Source organism: Episyrphus balteatus, chromosome 3, assembly GCF_945859705.1.
Source record: "Episyrphus balteatus chromosome 3, idEpiBalt1.1, whole genome shotgun sequence".
NCBI lineage: Eukaryota > Metazoa > Arthropoda > Insecta > Diptera > Syrphidae > Episyrphus > Episyrphus balteatus.
In genome coordinates this window covers 25,862,515-25,878,381 of record NC_079136.1, presented here as the reverse complement: position 1 = coordinate 25,878,381, position 15,867 = coordinate 25,862,515, and the positions used below count along the sequence as shown (strand labels likewise).

Below are 15,867 nucleotides of genomic sequence, written 5' to 3'. Positions count from 1 at the left end.
AAGTTAAATACAAAGAAGTATCTATGATTTAATGGTTTTTATTTTCAGCTCGTGTTCTCCGATCATCACCACAATTTGGTGTAACGCTTGTCACTTATGAATTACTCCAGCGCATGTTCTTTGTCGATTTCGGTGGTTCTCAACCCACGGGCTCAGAGGTGAAGAAATCTAAAGCTATCGACGAAAGTATTCATAGACTAAATCCAGATCATATTGGCGGTTATCGTGCGGCTGTGCCCATGTTGAATGGCATTGAATCCAAATTTGGTCTTTGTTTGCCACGTTTTGGTAGACCAACACCATCCACGGGGTCGTGATTACCCAAAGAAAAATTTAAGAACGCCAGTTAAGGTTTATTTTTCAAAGAATTGTTCAGAATAACGTCTCTTTCCTTATTTTGCTAGGAAAACTTTATGAATTAATTAAGTATAAATATATTGTAGATCTAAACAAATTTACAAAAAAAAACAAAAAAAAAAAAAAATATTGAAATGATTCAACTGTTAACTCAAAAAACAAAAACAAAAAAATGGTTGAACCATAAACTTCAACAGAGATCTTTGTAGGTAATTTATTTTTTTAAAAGTTTATTTTTTCTATAATAAAATAAAAATATTCAAAGTCAAACCGTTTTGCTGCGGACCTAATAAATAATCATAAAACAAAAAATAATTGAATAACTAGATAATATTTTTATTTCTTTATTATTTTTTTTTTTTAACTGAAGAGTGTTCAATAATTTCCTTTCGAGAAATCAAATTAAAAAAAAAAAAAAACAAAATCAACGAAAGTTACACACAAAAATAAAATACACAAAGTGTACTTTCTTAGTACACGAATTTGATTATCCAACAAACTGTTAAGTTTCACAGTCAAGTGTTAAATTTTTGTTAACTTTTTTTATTTTTTGTTTGTAATTGTTGATTGTGCCTAGCATTTATTTCATTGAATTAAGTTTTAAAGATTAATTATATTAAACGAAGCAAAGAGTATGTTAAACACAAACTTGTAAATATCTAGCCGAAAAAAAAAAAAATACATTATGTTGTTCTTGTTCATTGGATTTTTATTTAAATTTTTTTATTTATTATTCTTCATTGCTTGAAAACCCTTTAAGAACTGTTTATTTTCTTTATCAAAAGTTTTAACAGAACTCGAGTTAACTTTAAGGCATGGGTTGTGTCCTGTCGCACCAAGTTGGCAATATTGGCTTCGTCAATTCGCCGCTGGGAACCAGCTGCTTGTGACTCCTGTCTTAAACTTTTTTTTTTGAAAATATTGAAACCCCAAAAATTTGTTCTTTTGATTTCTTAGAACAGAATTGTTACATCAATGAACTTGTTACGGAATTGGAAGCTTTTAGGAAGTATTGTTTAATGGTTAGTTACTACTCAAACCCAATTTGAATTTGGAATTGACAAATTCGTAAATGAGTTTTGACTAATATCGAAATAAACAATTGCTTCGAATTCAATAACCAAACTTCTCGAATCGTTTCTAAATCTGTCACTTTAACTGACAATTTTAGAGTAACTATTGTTATGCATGAACTTATTTAAACATTAGTGTCGCTTAGTATATTTGATCGTTTGTTATATCAACTTCCCTAAAATTAAATTATTTTCTGCCTGCATTTATATCCTGTAAGATCCAAGATCCCCAAAAGTGAATATTAAAGTTTTAAAAGTTTTAGGTATGTTAATAAATTCAATGGTTTATTCTATTTACACAATTCCTACTGTGACAATATTAAGCTTGGAAGATGAAATGCAGAAAAAAGCTATACAGGAAGTAACGGTAAGTATTTATTTCCTTAAATTGTTGTTCGAGAGCACACATGTGTTATGTGCGGTTCTAATATTTATGGGAAACGCAAAACAAGTTATATAACACAAATACATAGTGTATTTCAAGGTAGTTTTCGAAACGATATTGGCTTCAGCTATAATATATGTATTTTGGCCAATTTGTCCAAAAACTTTATTTCGACTTAAATTATAAATGTATATTCTGATTCCTTATTATTATTTTTGATAGCTTAATCCTGGGGCCCAATTCTGCAGGAGTGAATTCCTCTGTGTACACGAAAAAACGTGTTAATTGCCTTAAGAACAAAGCAAAGAAAAACTCACACAAAAAAACTCACTCTTGCGGAATTGGGCCCCTGGTTTGCAGTTTAGCGTGCAAAAACAAAAATTAAAGCATTTTTTTTGTGCAGTATATCCTACCATATTTAAAATTCAATATCTTCAGATAACAGTGAACAAGACTTAAATTAGATTTTTTTCTCATATAATTCGAACAAAAACATTAAATTGGATTATTTTATCCAAATCCAGTTTTCGAAGTAGAAAATAACAATTTTAACTTTTCATTTTACCTTTTAGATTTGAATGATGATCCTTGGTGTATTTTGGTGCGCGTATTACAAATATGTACTTCGATTATTGCTCTCATCCTGTTTTTTTTTTTTCGAAAAATACCGTTATGTGAACTCTCATAAAAAAGGGACAGTAACAGATAAATTAAAAATATTTGATCCTTTTTTAAACCTTGTTTTTCACGGAAGATCCGATTGTGAGATTTTGGTTTTAAATTCCTTCTTGGATATCTCTAAAAGGCCATTAATAGTCTAGCATCATTCTTGTATTCCACTTTTCATAATACCGAGGTTGTATTTCTTTCAAATCGATTAAATCTTTTTTTTTTGCTCTTCACTTACATCTAACAAGTAACAAGTTGTTGAAATGCAAACTAAGAAAAAGTTTAATGACCATCGAACATCCAATTTTGTCCAAATACTTTCCCGATATTTTTGAAGTGAGCTTTTGGAATTGCAAGGAAGTACTAATTTTAAATATAGTTTATTTCGATGTGCTTTTTTGTTCAATAAGAAAAGCTTAAAAAAAATTAAATTACAATGAAGAACTTCGAAGTCTACTAAATTTTGATAAAAAAAAAACAAGCTTAATATCTAAAGATCCTGATCCAAAGCACAGTGTGCAATTTTACATATCTAGTCGAACTTTATTAAAATTCGAAGTCTTCTGAATATAAATGTAGAATGAAAGGTTCCATACAATGAAATGTTAATAAAGAAAAAGAAAACAAAAATTAAAACTGCATGCGGCGTTTTGCAGTGTCATGAACATAAGATTAAAATAAGCAAAAATATATTTAAAGCCAGTTGATTTATTTTGAGTGAAACTAATAGTTGCGTATTTTATTATTTATCAAAGCTAGCTGGACAAAAATTTGTTTGTATTATTTTTTTGGTATTCTATTATGATGTTACCACAAGCAAAAATGTGTTGTTATGTCTTAAAATGGAAGAAAATTTTAGTTTTAAAAATGTATCCGCATGTATCCGTCGTGAAATGGTGCTAAGGACCTCGCTCAATATTCTATTTATCAGAATCCGTTAAGGGTTTTTTTTTTTTGCGGGGGCCCCCATACAATATTTTTTGTTTGTTCAGGTTTATAGGCCAAAAACCTATTTTACTTTTTTAGATTCTTCATGATAATATAAGACAAAAAGATTAAATAAAATTTTTCGATATCTCGCTTCGTTTTCGAGATATAGATAGTTTTGAGAAACAACTCCCAAAATCGATAGGTCGATGTCGGCTCTTCCCCATCTATTTTGTACATAATGGACTTGGATGCCTCATATCGAACTTATAATTAGAAAGCACTTGTAGAAATACATATTTAATATAATTAAACTGGTTTTCATAGCAAAAATTAAGTGTACTTGGAACCACGAATTTAGTTCCGCTAGATTGGCAAAATTGCACACTGTGCAGCGCCCCAAATCGAAATTAAAACCCAATTTTTTTTTTTTAAAAGAGTTTTTAATAATAAACCCCAGAATTGGATAATGGTAAGAATCGGTTGGTTGTTGTATCTGCTTTCAATTTATGCCACAGTTTTAAGCATAGTGAGAGAATATTTAACTAGACCTTATTTTGTGAAAAGTCAAGTCACTGTGGCGTATGTGTATCTTTTTTTTATAGTAAAACTTTAACAGTGCATAATTCTTAATGATGACAAGTGATAACTTAATTAAAGAAGTTTGATTGAAATTGATGAAATCTAATTAGTCCTCATTGATCAGATGCCTGCTAAAAAATTTTACTTGTGGTCAAAGCAGGGTTCCCAGGTTGAGGGGAAAATCACAATTTTTGCTTCCATTTTTTAATTCACTCCTCAAAATATTTCATTAACCCTTTCGAACCCAAGCTATGAAAATCGATACTAAAAAATGTTTTTTCGGTATTATCGGGTCAAAAACATCACAACTAAGAAATATGAATAGCAAAAAGTTATTTTCCAAAATAATAAATAGCAAAACTAATGTGTTATTCTCATGTTCAATGTAAGTAACATGTACTGCCTATGACCACCAAAAAAAGTCGGAGAACTGAGAAAATAACTTTTTATGAAACTATAATGTATGCTACTTCTTCTAAGCAAAAAAAGAAAACACTTTCTGCATTAACATTTTTTATATCTTTTTTTCAAAATTATGACCATATTTTAAAAAAAATTTTTTTGCAAAAAAAAAAATAAAATGTGAATTTCAGTCCCTTTTTCTATAGAAAAAAAATTAAAGGTATGATATTACACTAACTTTTTGTAATAATCCAGTAACTAGGCATTATTATCTTTCAATTAAGCCATCAAAACCTAAAAAATTGTTTAATTTAATATTTTTTACGAATTTTTTAAAAAATGTTACATGAGAGTAACGCTGGGTCCGAAAGGGTTAAGGGAATCTGTACTTTTTTGGGTATATCAAACGAAATTTTCAACCAGCAGCCGCGGCAGTAAAAAAAATAAAAGTAAAAATAAAAATTACTTATGGCGTTTTTAATTGGCAATCCGGAATTGTTCTTCGATTCGGAATCCCAATTGAACATTTTTTTTTTATTCCGAAGAATCTGAAGTTTGGTGTGAATGTATTGTTTGAGTTTAACATGTTTCACATATATGTGTATTCGCGCCAAATTTCATTTGTATTTGTGCTGCAAACATTTTGTACTGCTGACATTTAAATCTATGAATGTGTGAGTGATTCTGCTTCTGATTCTGTTTTTAAAACCAGAAGCGAAATTCTCTTTTTTTTTAGAATCAGAACTGTCAGTTTTGCCCAATTGAACGCATTCAGATTGCTTTTTTTTGCTTCCAGATTGCCAATTAAAAACGCCATTATACATTTTTAAGAAATCGTTGTTAAAAAAGCCTGCCTTAATCGGCATTAATACTCTATGATTTACAAAAATACATTAAATATAGAAAATAATATTAATTTTTTTATTAAATTAGCAATGATATTTTAGATTTCTCCTCAAAATCAGCCCTATCGGCAATAAAGTTTCCCTGGAAAAATTTCTCTATTTCGAAAAATCGGTATCGGCAAAACTTTTTCCATGGAAAAACTTCCTAGGAAAATATTCCCCTACAAAAATACCTATCGGGAATGAAGTTTCTCCCCCGAAGTATTTCTGTCGTTGCTTTGATAGGGAACAGATCTTTTGAAGCTAAAATGTAAGTGTTTTTCTTTCAAAATAGAGTATTAATTTGCAGCAATTTATTGTATTTGCTTATTTATCATCCTAAACAAAAAAACATAGCTTAAAAAACCACGGATGAAGAGTTGGAATTTTTAATGTCTGTGGGCGACGACTCCAGGCAAATAATGGAATAATTAGTGACTCTCATTAAAATAACAGCTAATTCCATGTCCATCTAAAGAAACACACAAAAAGCACTAATCAATTTAAAAAAAAAAAAAAGAGAACTTGAGTCGCCGCGAAATTAGTGATACTGTTTGGTACGTAATAAAAAAAAACTTATTAAATAAAAAGCAAACAATCAAAATCAACCAAATGTATATATTTTATATACTCACACTAACTATTAAACATTTTAATTGTTGTACTTTTTACTTTTTGTACCAAATACAATCAAATTAGAGCTGTCAAAATTTTCGAAGACATATGTTCGAAGGTTTTTTTGTTTTGTTAAGTTGGCTGTACTTCTTTCCCGAAAACGAAATTCCGATGGAGATTCCCGATAAGGAGAAAAATTCCCGGGAAAGAAAACCTACTCCCGGGGAAATTTCTCACGTGAGGTTGCCGATAGGGCTGAATAAAATTTATGAAGTAGTTCCATAAATTTTATTTTGACTGTTTTTTGTTTTGAGCTTCATTTTTGTTAATTTTTTTATTTACTTATGTCCATTATAAAGTTTTTATTCTTATGAATAAATTAAATACAAAATTAATATGTTTAAAAAAAGTTTTAAGTAAAAAAATAAAAAAAAAAATAAATACTTGCATTTTTTTTCTGGAAAAAAGGGGATTTTTTTTACGAAAAAGGGGAAAAATAAACGTTTTGGTGTTAAAAAAAAGGGATTTTTATTTTGAAAACCTGGGAACCCTGGGTCAAAGGTCACAAAAACTGGTTTTCGTGATTCGCGACATAACGGCAAGTTTTATCATAAAACAGCCCTATTCTGCTATTCGATTCACGTGAATCGAATGATTTCCTTCCTTTGTCATGACAAACTGGCTTTGAAAAATCTGTAATTTTCGAAAGCGAAGTGTTGCTTCCGTTTGTTTTAGAAATTCTTAAAAAAAAAATTTGCTTAAGATTAATTTTAACCTCAATTTAAACGCTTCTTATTTAAGACTTTCAAGTGAATCAAATAGCAGAATAGCGCCGAACATTTGCGATGCAAAAATTATAGATTAGGAATTATTTATAAAAAAATGTTAGGTAACACATTCTTTTTCCTGCGGGCCATCGTTTTTTAGATATAACTATTCAAAAAGTTGAAGTTTTGTTATAATGTTCATAGTCAGGTCTACTCCAACCAAATACTACCTGAGTATGCATAAGTAGGTACACTACGTATTTAGAACACTGAAGCTGAAATACAAATAACGAATAACGAACCTTCAAGGGAACAAAAAATTGCTTCGTTATAAAGAAGTTTTATAAAAAATTCGTTATATATGTAGAAGATTTATTTTTTTAACACTGCAAGTGTTTTTTTTTTTATACATATAAAGAGAATTTCATTATAAGGAACTTCGTTATAAAGAAACTAATTCGTATAGGATATTTTTAAGGGGAAGGGGAACGAAATGAAATTCGCTATAAAGAGAATTACGTTATAAGGAAGTTCGTTCTAAAGAATTTTTACTGTAATTAGTTTTGAGTGCCATTCAGTAGTGACAATGAGTGTATATTCTAAATACTTTTTAACGAAATTCGTGCTGTTTGCAGTTTTATCACAAAAATGTAAGAATATTTTTTTATTTGTGGTTAGCTTCTAAATAAAGCACGCTTTTTCGAAGCCTACTCCACTTTAACAGCCCTTTCAATAAGGTAAAAAAATGTACGTTGGATTTCTAATTTTTTGAATAAATGAAATTGAAATTTACGTTCGATACAAAAATTCAATGAAAATTTGCCCCCATTACCTTCATTTTTATGAAATGAATATTTATATACAATACGTGAAAAAAGATAAAGGTCTTTTTCTTTTATTTTCTAAGCCTACAAAACAAAATAAAATTTTCTTTAAATAAACTGATTCTTACTTAGCCTCCTGTATACTCTTACTTATACCTAATAATTTATTCCGAAAATCATAAAACCCAATAACAGATTTATGCGCACTGATACCACCTTTAAAGCTGAATATCAAAATCATTTTCATTTCAAATTCAAATTAGATTGATGCTCTTTATTTTTCATTGGAGCGTAAAATCTTCAGACTGCATACTTAACCTCTTCCCAGTTTCACTCACATTTATTGTAGCTTCAAACTTTAATCTTAAGTTCTTCTTTTTTCCTACAAACAACTCAAATCGAAATTAAACATTAAACAGCAAGTTTCGCCAACTTTGTCGGTCAGCAGGTTGTCGTAGAAGCAAAAATGCTTCTATTCTAATTGCACCCGCAAAGAAAAATAACGAGAAGATAACCATATAGCTGTGACTTGCACAGATCCATTCATGCCATACATGCTCGTTAGAGTGGTCATTGGCCATGGCCATATGGATCATGGCTAGGTCATGGCGATGCGGTTAGGTACTTAAAGCTATACGAATCTGGATGTTCTTCCAGTTCGATGGTCGACAGTGTTGTCAACACCATACCCACAATATTGGCTGGCTAACACAGAGTTAAATCAAGTTCAAAGACGACAAAGTTTCAAAGTGAAATGCATTCAATTTAAACTAAGGATACGGATCCTTAAAGCGTGTTTTTGTTTTTGAAAAAAGCTCAAAGATTTTTGTTTTTTTGAACGTTCGTTGTGATGTTTCTGAAGGGGATTATCCTCCTGGTTCTTTTGAATAATTTATGTGCGTGTAAAAGTGTGAACGACATCGACATCAACGTCGTCAACGACGACGATGACGATACTATAAACAAGGATTCATGGCTAACAAGGATACGAGCGATACGAAGTGGTGTTAAGGATTGTGTGAAGGTATATTCTGAGGAATGGAATTAAAAATTAATATGGATGTTACATATTCATTTTGAAGTTTTCGAATCATGCAGATAGATACATATATATAAGTTTATGGATGATTTAACATGTTATGTGAATTTAAGGTTGTTGCATTATACCACCATCTGCTTTAGTGAAATGTATGGGATTTGTTGCTTAAAATATCGTTGTGTAAATTTATTTAAAGACGCGAATTATTCAAATTCTTAATTGACTCCCGGAAATGACGTCATGAAATCTATATTTTTAGAAATGAAATCTGTGGAAAATTGTTTTTTTTTTTCGGAATAATTTGACAACCCACGGAATTTGGAAATAAAACGGAAATAACTGTAGATTGTCCTTGCTGTTTTAAACATTTCAAATAAGTTAGCAAAGCTTTTATATTTTAATTTACAAGTAAAACAAATTTCTTCAAAGACAAAAAGTCAATGTTAAAACGAAGCGATATACATAGGTTTATCTATGACATATTGCTATGGATCAAATCTCCTTTGAATTATGTGATTGATTGAAATTAAAGATTCTACAAAGTTACTTAATAGCTTCAAAGCACCGTATGATTTTAAATTTAGTAGTGATTAACTTCATAAATGCTATAACTTTTTCTTTTTGTTAGGTATTTACCCAATAAATGAAGCTTGTATCATAAGTACTTGAATATATTTGAGACCTGCAACCAAATCACCTTCTGACACAGTGGTTCCCGCTTTGGAACCATTGGAAAAAACTCTTAAAAACCAAATAGTACATGCGTATAGTAGTTTTGACCTACAAACTAAATATGCTATAAAATTTCTTGCACAACAAAGAATTTTTAGAGATTTTGTTGAGCCGTTTATCAAAAATTTAGTTTGTTTTTTATGAAAATGATCAAAAGATTTTCGAAAAAAAATTTTGTAGGCGAAGAAAATGGAAATATTTTTTTACACATAAAAACAAAGTTTGAAAAAAATTCTTTATCTGTTTTCTAAAAATTTTATTAAAAAAAAAAAAAATAGAGTTTTCAAAAATTATTGTTTTAAAAAATTTCTAACCTTTGACAAAATCTTAACTAAATTGTTTTTGTACATAATGTTTGTTCATACTATTGATTACGTCGTTTAATAGAAAGTCGAAGAGAAGTGTTCTATGGCAAGTACCGTAAATAACGGTGAAAATAGTTTTTTTTTACATCAAAATTATAACCATATTTACCACGGCACGGTAGGTACATAAATATTTGTATTAAAATCCGTTAGAGCCGTTTTTGAGCAAAACAAATTTTTTCATTAAACTAAACTTGCCCTTTACTCATAGTAGGTACCTATAACGCAGGTAAAAATGGCTTGAGGCATAAACAGAACAAGTTATTTACATATTAAAAATATAGCCTAACATGTGAACGCAAATAGCATAAAACGCAAAATTGATATCATCATAGTGTATGCTACGCTGTTCATTCGCCTTTTTTTTATCAGTTGGTATGTGTTCTAAGCATTTAAATTGCTTTCGCATACAGCCGAAATTTTAAAATTAAGCATACATATGTAGTATGTCAATTTGACTGCATTTGTTTAAATGGATAGTCAATCCATTTATTTTATAGTAGTAGAAAATTAGTGATGGCAACGATTCAATTTTAGGGAACTTAGAGGGTCACTATGGTGTATGCGTATTTTTGAAGTTATACTTCTTATGGGAGGGTGAGTATGAAAATTTACTTTTTGACAAGAATGTCAAAGGGATTATGACGCGATCACCCTGGGTAGCAGGGCTGTCGTTTCACCTTTAGAGAAGGCAGTACTTTAGTATTTAAAAATGCAGTACGCCGCAGTACGGCAAACATAAAACACACAACACGTTGCAAGTTACATGTTTCATGTGGCAAAATGCATGTGGCAAGTTGCATGTGGCAAGTTGTATGTGGCAAGTTGCGTGTGGCAAGTTGTATGTGGCAAGTTGCATGTGGCAAGTTGCATGTGGCAAGTTGTATGTGGCAAGCTGCGTGTGGCAAGTTGCATGTGGCAAGCTGCATGTGGCAAGTTGCATGTGGTAATTTAAATGTGGCAAGTTGCCAGGGTTGCAAAAAGCTCACATTTCAGCTCAGCTCAAATTTGAGCTAGCCCCCAACTTCCAATGCCTATATCTCGGAATTTTGAAGAAAATGAAAAAAAAAAATTTTTGATGCCAAAAGGTAGACCTACCTACATTTGGGTACAACTCTCATCCCTGTAGGTCCACGCGTTCTCAAACCGGGAGAACTTAAAAGTAAAAAAAAATAGGCACGATTCTGATAAAATAGGCATGATGTGGCGGTTTAATATGGAAGGACATTTTTTAAAAATCTGATAATGTGCAAAGCGTAGGCCCATGACACAAGCTATCATTTAGCATCACTCCCAAAAATTGCTCTCAAGAGGTTTAGCTTCCAGGAGCGTTCAAAGATTCGGGGATTTTTCGAAAAAAAATTTTACTTCAACTTTCAAAGGCGATTTTCTCGGAATTAAAAAAAAATCGAAAAACCGGATTATACCACTATCGGGTAGCTGAGAATATAAGCTTTCATATGGCACCACTCCCCTGTCTCTAGATCAAAGCGTTCCAAAGCCTATATCGCGGAATTTTGAAGAAAATGAAAAAAAAATTTTGATGCCAAAAGGTAGCGGGGACTCTAACCTACATTTGGGTACAACTCCCATCCCTGTAGGTCCACGCTTTCTCAAACCGGGAGAACTTTAAAGTAAAAAAAAATAGGCACGATTCTGATAAAATAGGCATGATGTGGCAGTTTAACATGGAAGGCGATTTTTTAAAAATCTGATAATGTGCAAAGCGTAGGCCCATGACACAAGCTATCATTTAGCATCACTCCCAAAAATTGCTCTCAAGCGGTTTAGCTTCCAGGAGCGTTCAAAGATTCGGGGATTTTTCGAAAAAAAATTTTACCCCAACTTTCAAACGCAATTTTCTCGGAATTTTGAAAAAAGTCGAAAAACCGGATTGTACCGGAATTTTTTTTTATGATAAAAAAAGAAATATTTTACTAAAAAAATAGAAATATATTTACTATTAAAAAAACCAAGAAAAAAGATCACGAAAAATTATCTGTTTTATTTTATTTATTATTTATGTGTTAAAATAATTCCATTAATAACTAGAACCAACCATCTTAAGTTATTGTGTTTTATAAAAGTTTAAAATATCTTCATATTTCATTATACTTTCCAAATAAAAATCAATGTATCCTCTCACCCATCACAGCTCAGCTCAGCTCACTTTACCTTAGCTCACCCAACAGCTCAGCTCAACCATCAGCTCAGCTCAACCATCAGCTCAGCTCACTTTATTTACTTTCGTTAACCATATACCGTACGTTCTGGACCGCACAACATGAGTAAATTTCACAGAATAAATTGAAAACTACATGGACGCAAGGAGGATGAAAGAATTAATTTATTGTTCACTTGATAAAAATGTAAAAAAACTAAGTGTGGATTAATTACTTCATAATAGAAATTAAAAATATCAAATGAAATTCATTTACATATACTGAATGAGAAGTATAACTTCAGTCGCGTGTACATGTGTACACACACTCTTTTTTTTATTGTTGAAAAAGCTTAGTAAAAATAATTGTTTTTATTATATTATTTTTATTTTTACAGTTTTATTTTTTATTAGTTACATTTGTTGACATTTTTTTTCTCGAAAATGCTCCAACGGCAATCTGGTTGTAAGGCTCCTTTTGTATGGATGTTTCATACATAGTTTGAAATTGGGTTAGGGTAAAAATTCTTCCGGGGTCAAAATTCTTTTGTCAAAGTTCTGCTTTCAAAATTCTGCTTTACAAAATTCTGCTTTACAAAATTCTGCTTTACAAAATTCAGTTCTTCAAAATTCTGTTTTTCAAAATTCTGCAAAAAATTAAAAAAAGGGTTTGGAAAATGTTAAAAAGCGAGCGCTTTTTAACATTTACATTAATGAGGTGTATTTTTCTTTAGTCAGCGCATATGCTATATAAAAAAAAAAAGAATTGGCAGAATTTTTTTGTTTAAGTATAATGCTGGCAGAAATTTGAAAAGCATTTTAAAAAGCAGAATAGAAAAAAAGCAGAATTTTCGTTAAAAATTGCTGTAAAAAATAAAGACAAATCAGGTTCAACTCAGGAGTAAGTAATTAAGAATCGCAAGTGTGATTTCAAGTAAATATAGAAATGCAATGTTTTTGTTTTGAAAAAAAATATAATTTTACAATTAGGATTATGTTGTATTCAACACAGGAAACATTCCGGAAAAATATAAAGTGTACATCTCTTTATAAAAAAAAACTAGTTAAAGCACCTAGCTTTTTATAAAAAATTGTGCTAAAAAAAGTTTTTTCGTATCACAAACGCACTAGAAATTATAACACGTCTATTTTGAGTTTAATAGTTAAATTATCACGGAAACCTCATTAGATGAACTTTAACATTGATAAAATTTGGCATGACTGATTAATTTGTCATGCAAAAGTAGATCTAAAATATTTCATATAAATCTTGAAGATAATATGAATGTATATGTGGATAAAAATAAAAATGTGTTAACAATTGGAGAGGAGTGTTCAGTGCACAAACTGCGTTGTTAAAATCATTAGTGAACAAAATATTACAATTATTGTGAAAATCACTTTTTTGTTATTACGAGCTTTAACCCAACATTTTTCAGACAAAATAGCACCATCCAATATATTAATACAGCCTATTTTGATTTAATTTTTCGGTTTAACTACCTTTTAAAAGAATTTTGTGCACAATTTAACCTGGATTTTCATTTAAGTTCAGATATACATAAATAAAGTTGTAAAAAAAATAATTGGTCACAATATTCAACTTTTTTTCATTATGTGCTACGAATGTTTAATAAACGTATCAAGTACATGATATACAGTTCGTTTTTTAATCTTGCTTAATCCAAACCATTTTTAAAGTTAACATTTATAAATAGGTAGATAATAATCAATGTTTACACACATTGGTGTTATATAACTTTATACCTAGGTATAAAAAAAAAGAACTAACCAAAAAATAACGTGATTGTTATTGGATGTAAAAGTAGGAAAAAACATCACAATAAAGCATGACCACCCATCGATAAAACAATTTGGTGACCGTCATCATCATTATATAACAGGAAATGTCCTTGAAATCAGAAAAAACATAACACATATCCCATATTTTCCTTTAATATCGATTATATTCGTGAATATTCAAATTAACCTTATCGAACATATCCTTTGTAGGCTTTCTCTGAAGGACATTATATATTTTTTTGAACTTGTTAGGTTATGTAAACCTCATTAAAATGTAAAAGTAGAAATTTTTGGTTTCCAAAAAAAACTATACTTAATTCCTTTTCTAACGCAGGCAAACAGTTATACAACATGGAAATGTGTGAAAGTCACATCACTAAAGTTATTTGACGAGATGATATCCTTAAAAGTGATTCCCATATGGCGGGGAATTCGATTAGTTCGGGTTGCCGATTACGTAGATGACAGGATGACTGATCCAAGGTGTTTTTTTTTTGCTTTTGCTAGAGATTATATATTTTTGTTTGTTTTCTATTGTTTTTTTTTTGTCCTTTAACTCTTCACAGTGATGCTGCTCAAAGGGATGTCGAAGGTTTTTTGTATCTGGATCAAATAGCGGAAAGAATGACGAAGATTCTACAAACGCATGCCCTGCAAGTTAGCCTTAAGGACATCTTTGATGGAATTGTGTTAGATGACAAAGGTGAGTAAGTTAATTCGTCTATACGAATATTGAAAGCGTTTCAGTTGGTATGCAATTTAGATTGGAGTTTCTTTTCAATGATTTTTAAAAATTGTTTTATTTTTTTATAAACTTTTTTAAATATCTTAATTTAATAGGACAATCATTCAATGTGTATGGATCTCCACGCCATAGACGTCACAGAAATAACATGATGATGGCAATGGTATTTGGTGTTACAGCTCTGGGAGCTGTTATGGTGCCGGTTGGGTTTCAGGTTTTGTCAGTTATTAGCGGAAAAGCACTCCTACTGGCTAAAATGGCTTTGCTGTTGGCTTCAATTAATGGTTTAAAAAGGGTGTGATTAAAAGCAATGGTTTACTCATTAAAGATTAAAGTTCCTCTATAAATAATTCACAGATTGCCAATAGTGGTGTTCATTATGGACTGTATCAAGTTCCACATGATCCTTATGGCTATCCGCATGGCTATTACGATCGTGGAGATGCCCAACATCCACGGAACGTTCCAAATCCTATGGCGAATCGAATTGATGATGTTTAGATTGTAAAAATAAAAAGTTAATATTAAGTATTTATTGAAATAGCATTATAATTCAATTTTATAGAATAAATTAAAACTAAATACTTGTTGGACTAACAAAAAAAAAGTGGAATATTTAATCTACTATTTGGTAGGTACTTTGGTGTTTGGTTTTACTAAAAATAAATATTAATCAGAGTCAACATTAATTACAAGTACTTAACGCCCCTAAAGGCAATAGACATCAATTAAGTTTAATAACATTATTAAAATGTTTTTCCTGTTATCCTATTTCTTTGCTCTTAAATATGCTCTACTTTTCCTTTTCCTAACTAAAATGTTTTATTCCTTCTCTCCTGCTACTACAGGATTTAAAGGAACGCAAATGTGAAATAGAGTATTGTTTTAGATAAAATTGTTTTCTTCAGTTAATTTTTTTTAAATGAAAAATATATTTCTGTGGTATTTGATTGAAACTTAAGAAAGGTGTTTTCTCATTTAAAGTTCTCAAATGCTTGTAAAACTGTTCTTGAAATTATTGGATTCAATAATGACTTCCATCTCCGATTGTTTGGTTTAAGAAGAGGTAAATCTGCCATCGACGAATTTAGTCTTCAAATATTTAGGAAGTTCATTGCAGCAAAAAAAAAAAAAAATAAAATGCACGACTGGGTCGTACGTACTTGCTCTTCTTGGAATTCAAAATGTTAAATTTTTCAAGACCTATTTAACCAATTTGGTAAATTTATATAAAAATAAAAACAAAACAAAAAAAAACATAGGTACAATTTGTTCTTCAAATGAAAAAAACAACTTTTTAAATGATATCGAGCTTCATGCAGTTTAATATCTTTTATAAAGATGCATTTTTAAAATAAAATTCAAAATCGATAGAGCCGTTTAAAAAAAAAACTAAATTTTTATAAATAATCTTTTGAGAAAAATGTTTTAAAATAAAGTTGGTATTGCATTACAAAAAAAATCAAGGTTTAGTTTTCGAAAACTTGATTTTTCAAACAAAATTCAATTTATTTTTTTAAATCCAAAAATTATTCTT

The 15,867-nt window shown here is 30.1% G+C and overlaps 2 protein-coding genes across 3 annotated transcripts in view; both read left to right on the top strand.

The window, feature by feature from the left end:
• Positions 1-1,056, top strand: part of LOC129913156 (calcium-binding mitochondrial carrier protein Aralar1) — a 42,900-nt gene extending 41,844 nt beyond the window's left edge. For both annotated transcript variants that reach the window (XM_055991696.1, XM_055991697.1), the window contains exon 13: positions 49-1,056. In XM_055991696.1, coding sequence (XP_055847671.1) covers positions 49-317 — 269 coding nt within the window. In that variant the 3' untranslated portion in view covers positions 318-1,056. The remainder of the gene's footprint in view (positions 1-48) is intronic.
• A 123-nt stretch (positions 1,057-1,179) lies between these two features.
• On the top strand, positions 1,180-14,853 carry LOC129913157 (uncharacterized). Its single transcript, XM_055991698.1, has 5 exons — positions 1,180-1,797; positions 13,920-14,068; positions 14,152-14,288; positions 14,426-14,625; positions 14,688-14,853. Exons 1-5 carry the CDS (start codon positions 1,696-1,698, stop codon positions 14,829-14,831), a joined length of 732 nt encoding a protein of 243 aa, XP_055847673.1. The 5' UTR covers positions 1,180-1,695; the 3' UTR covers positions 14,832-14,853.
• Positions 14,854-15,867: the final 1,014 nt, after the last annotated feature.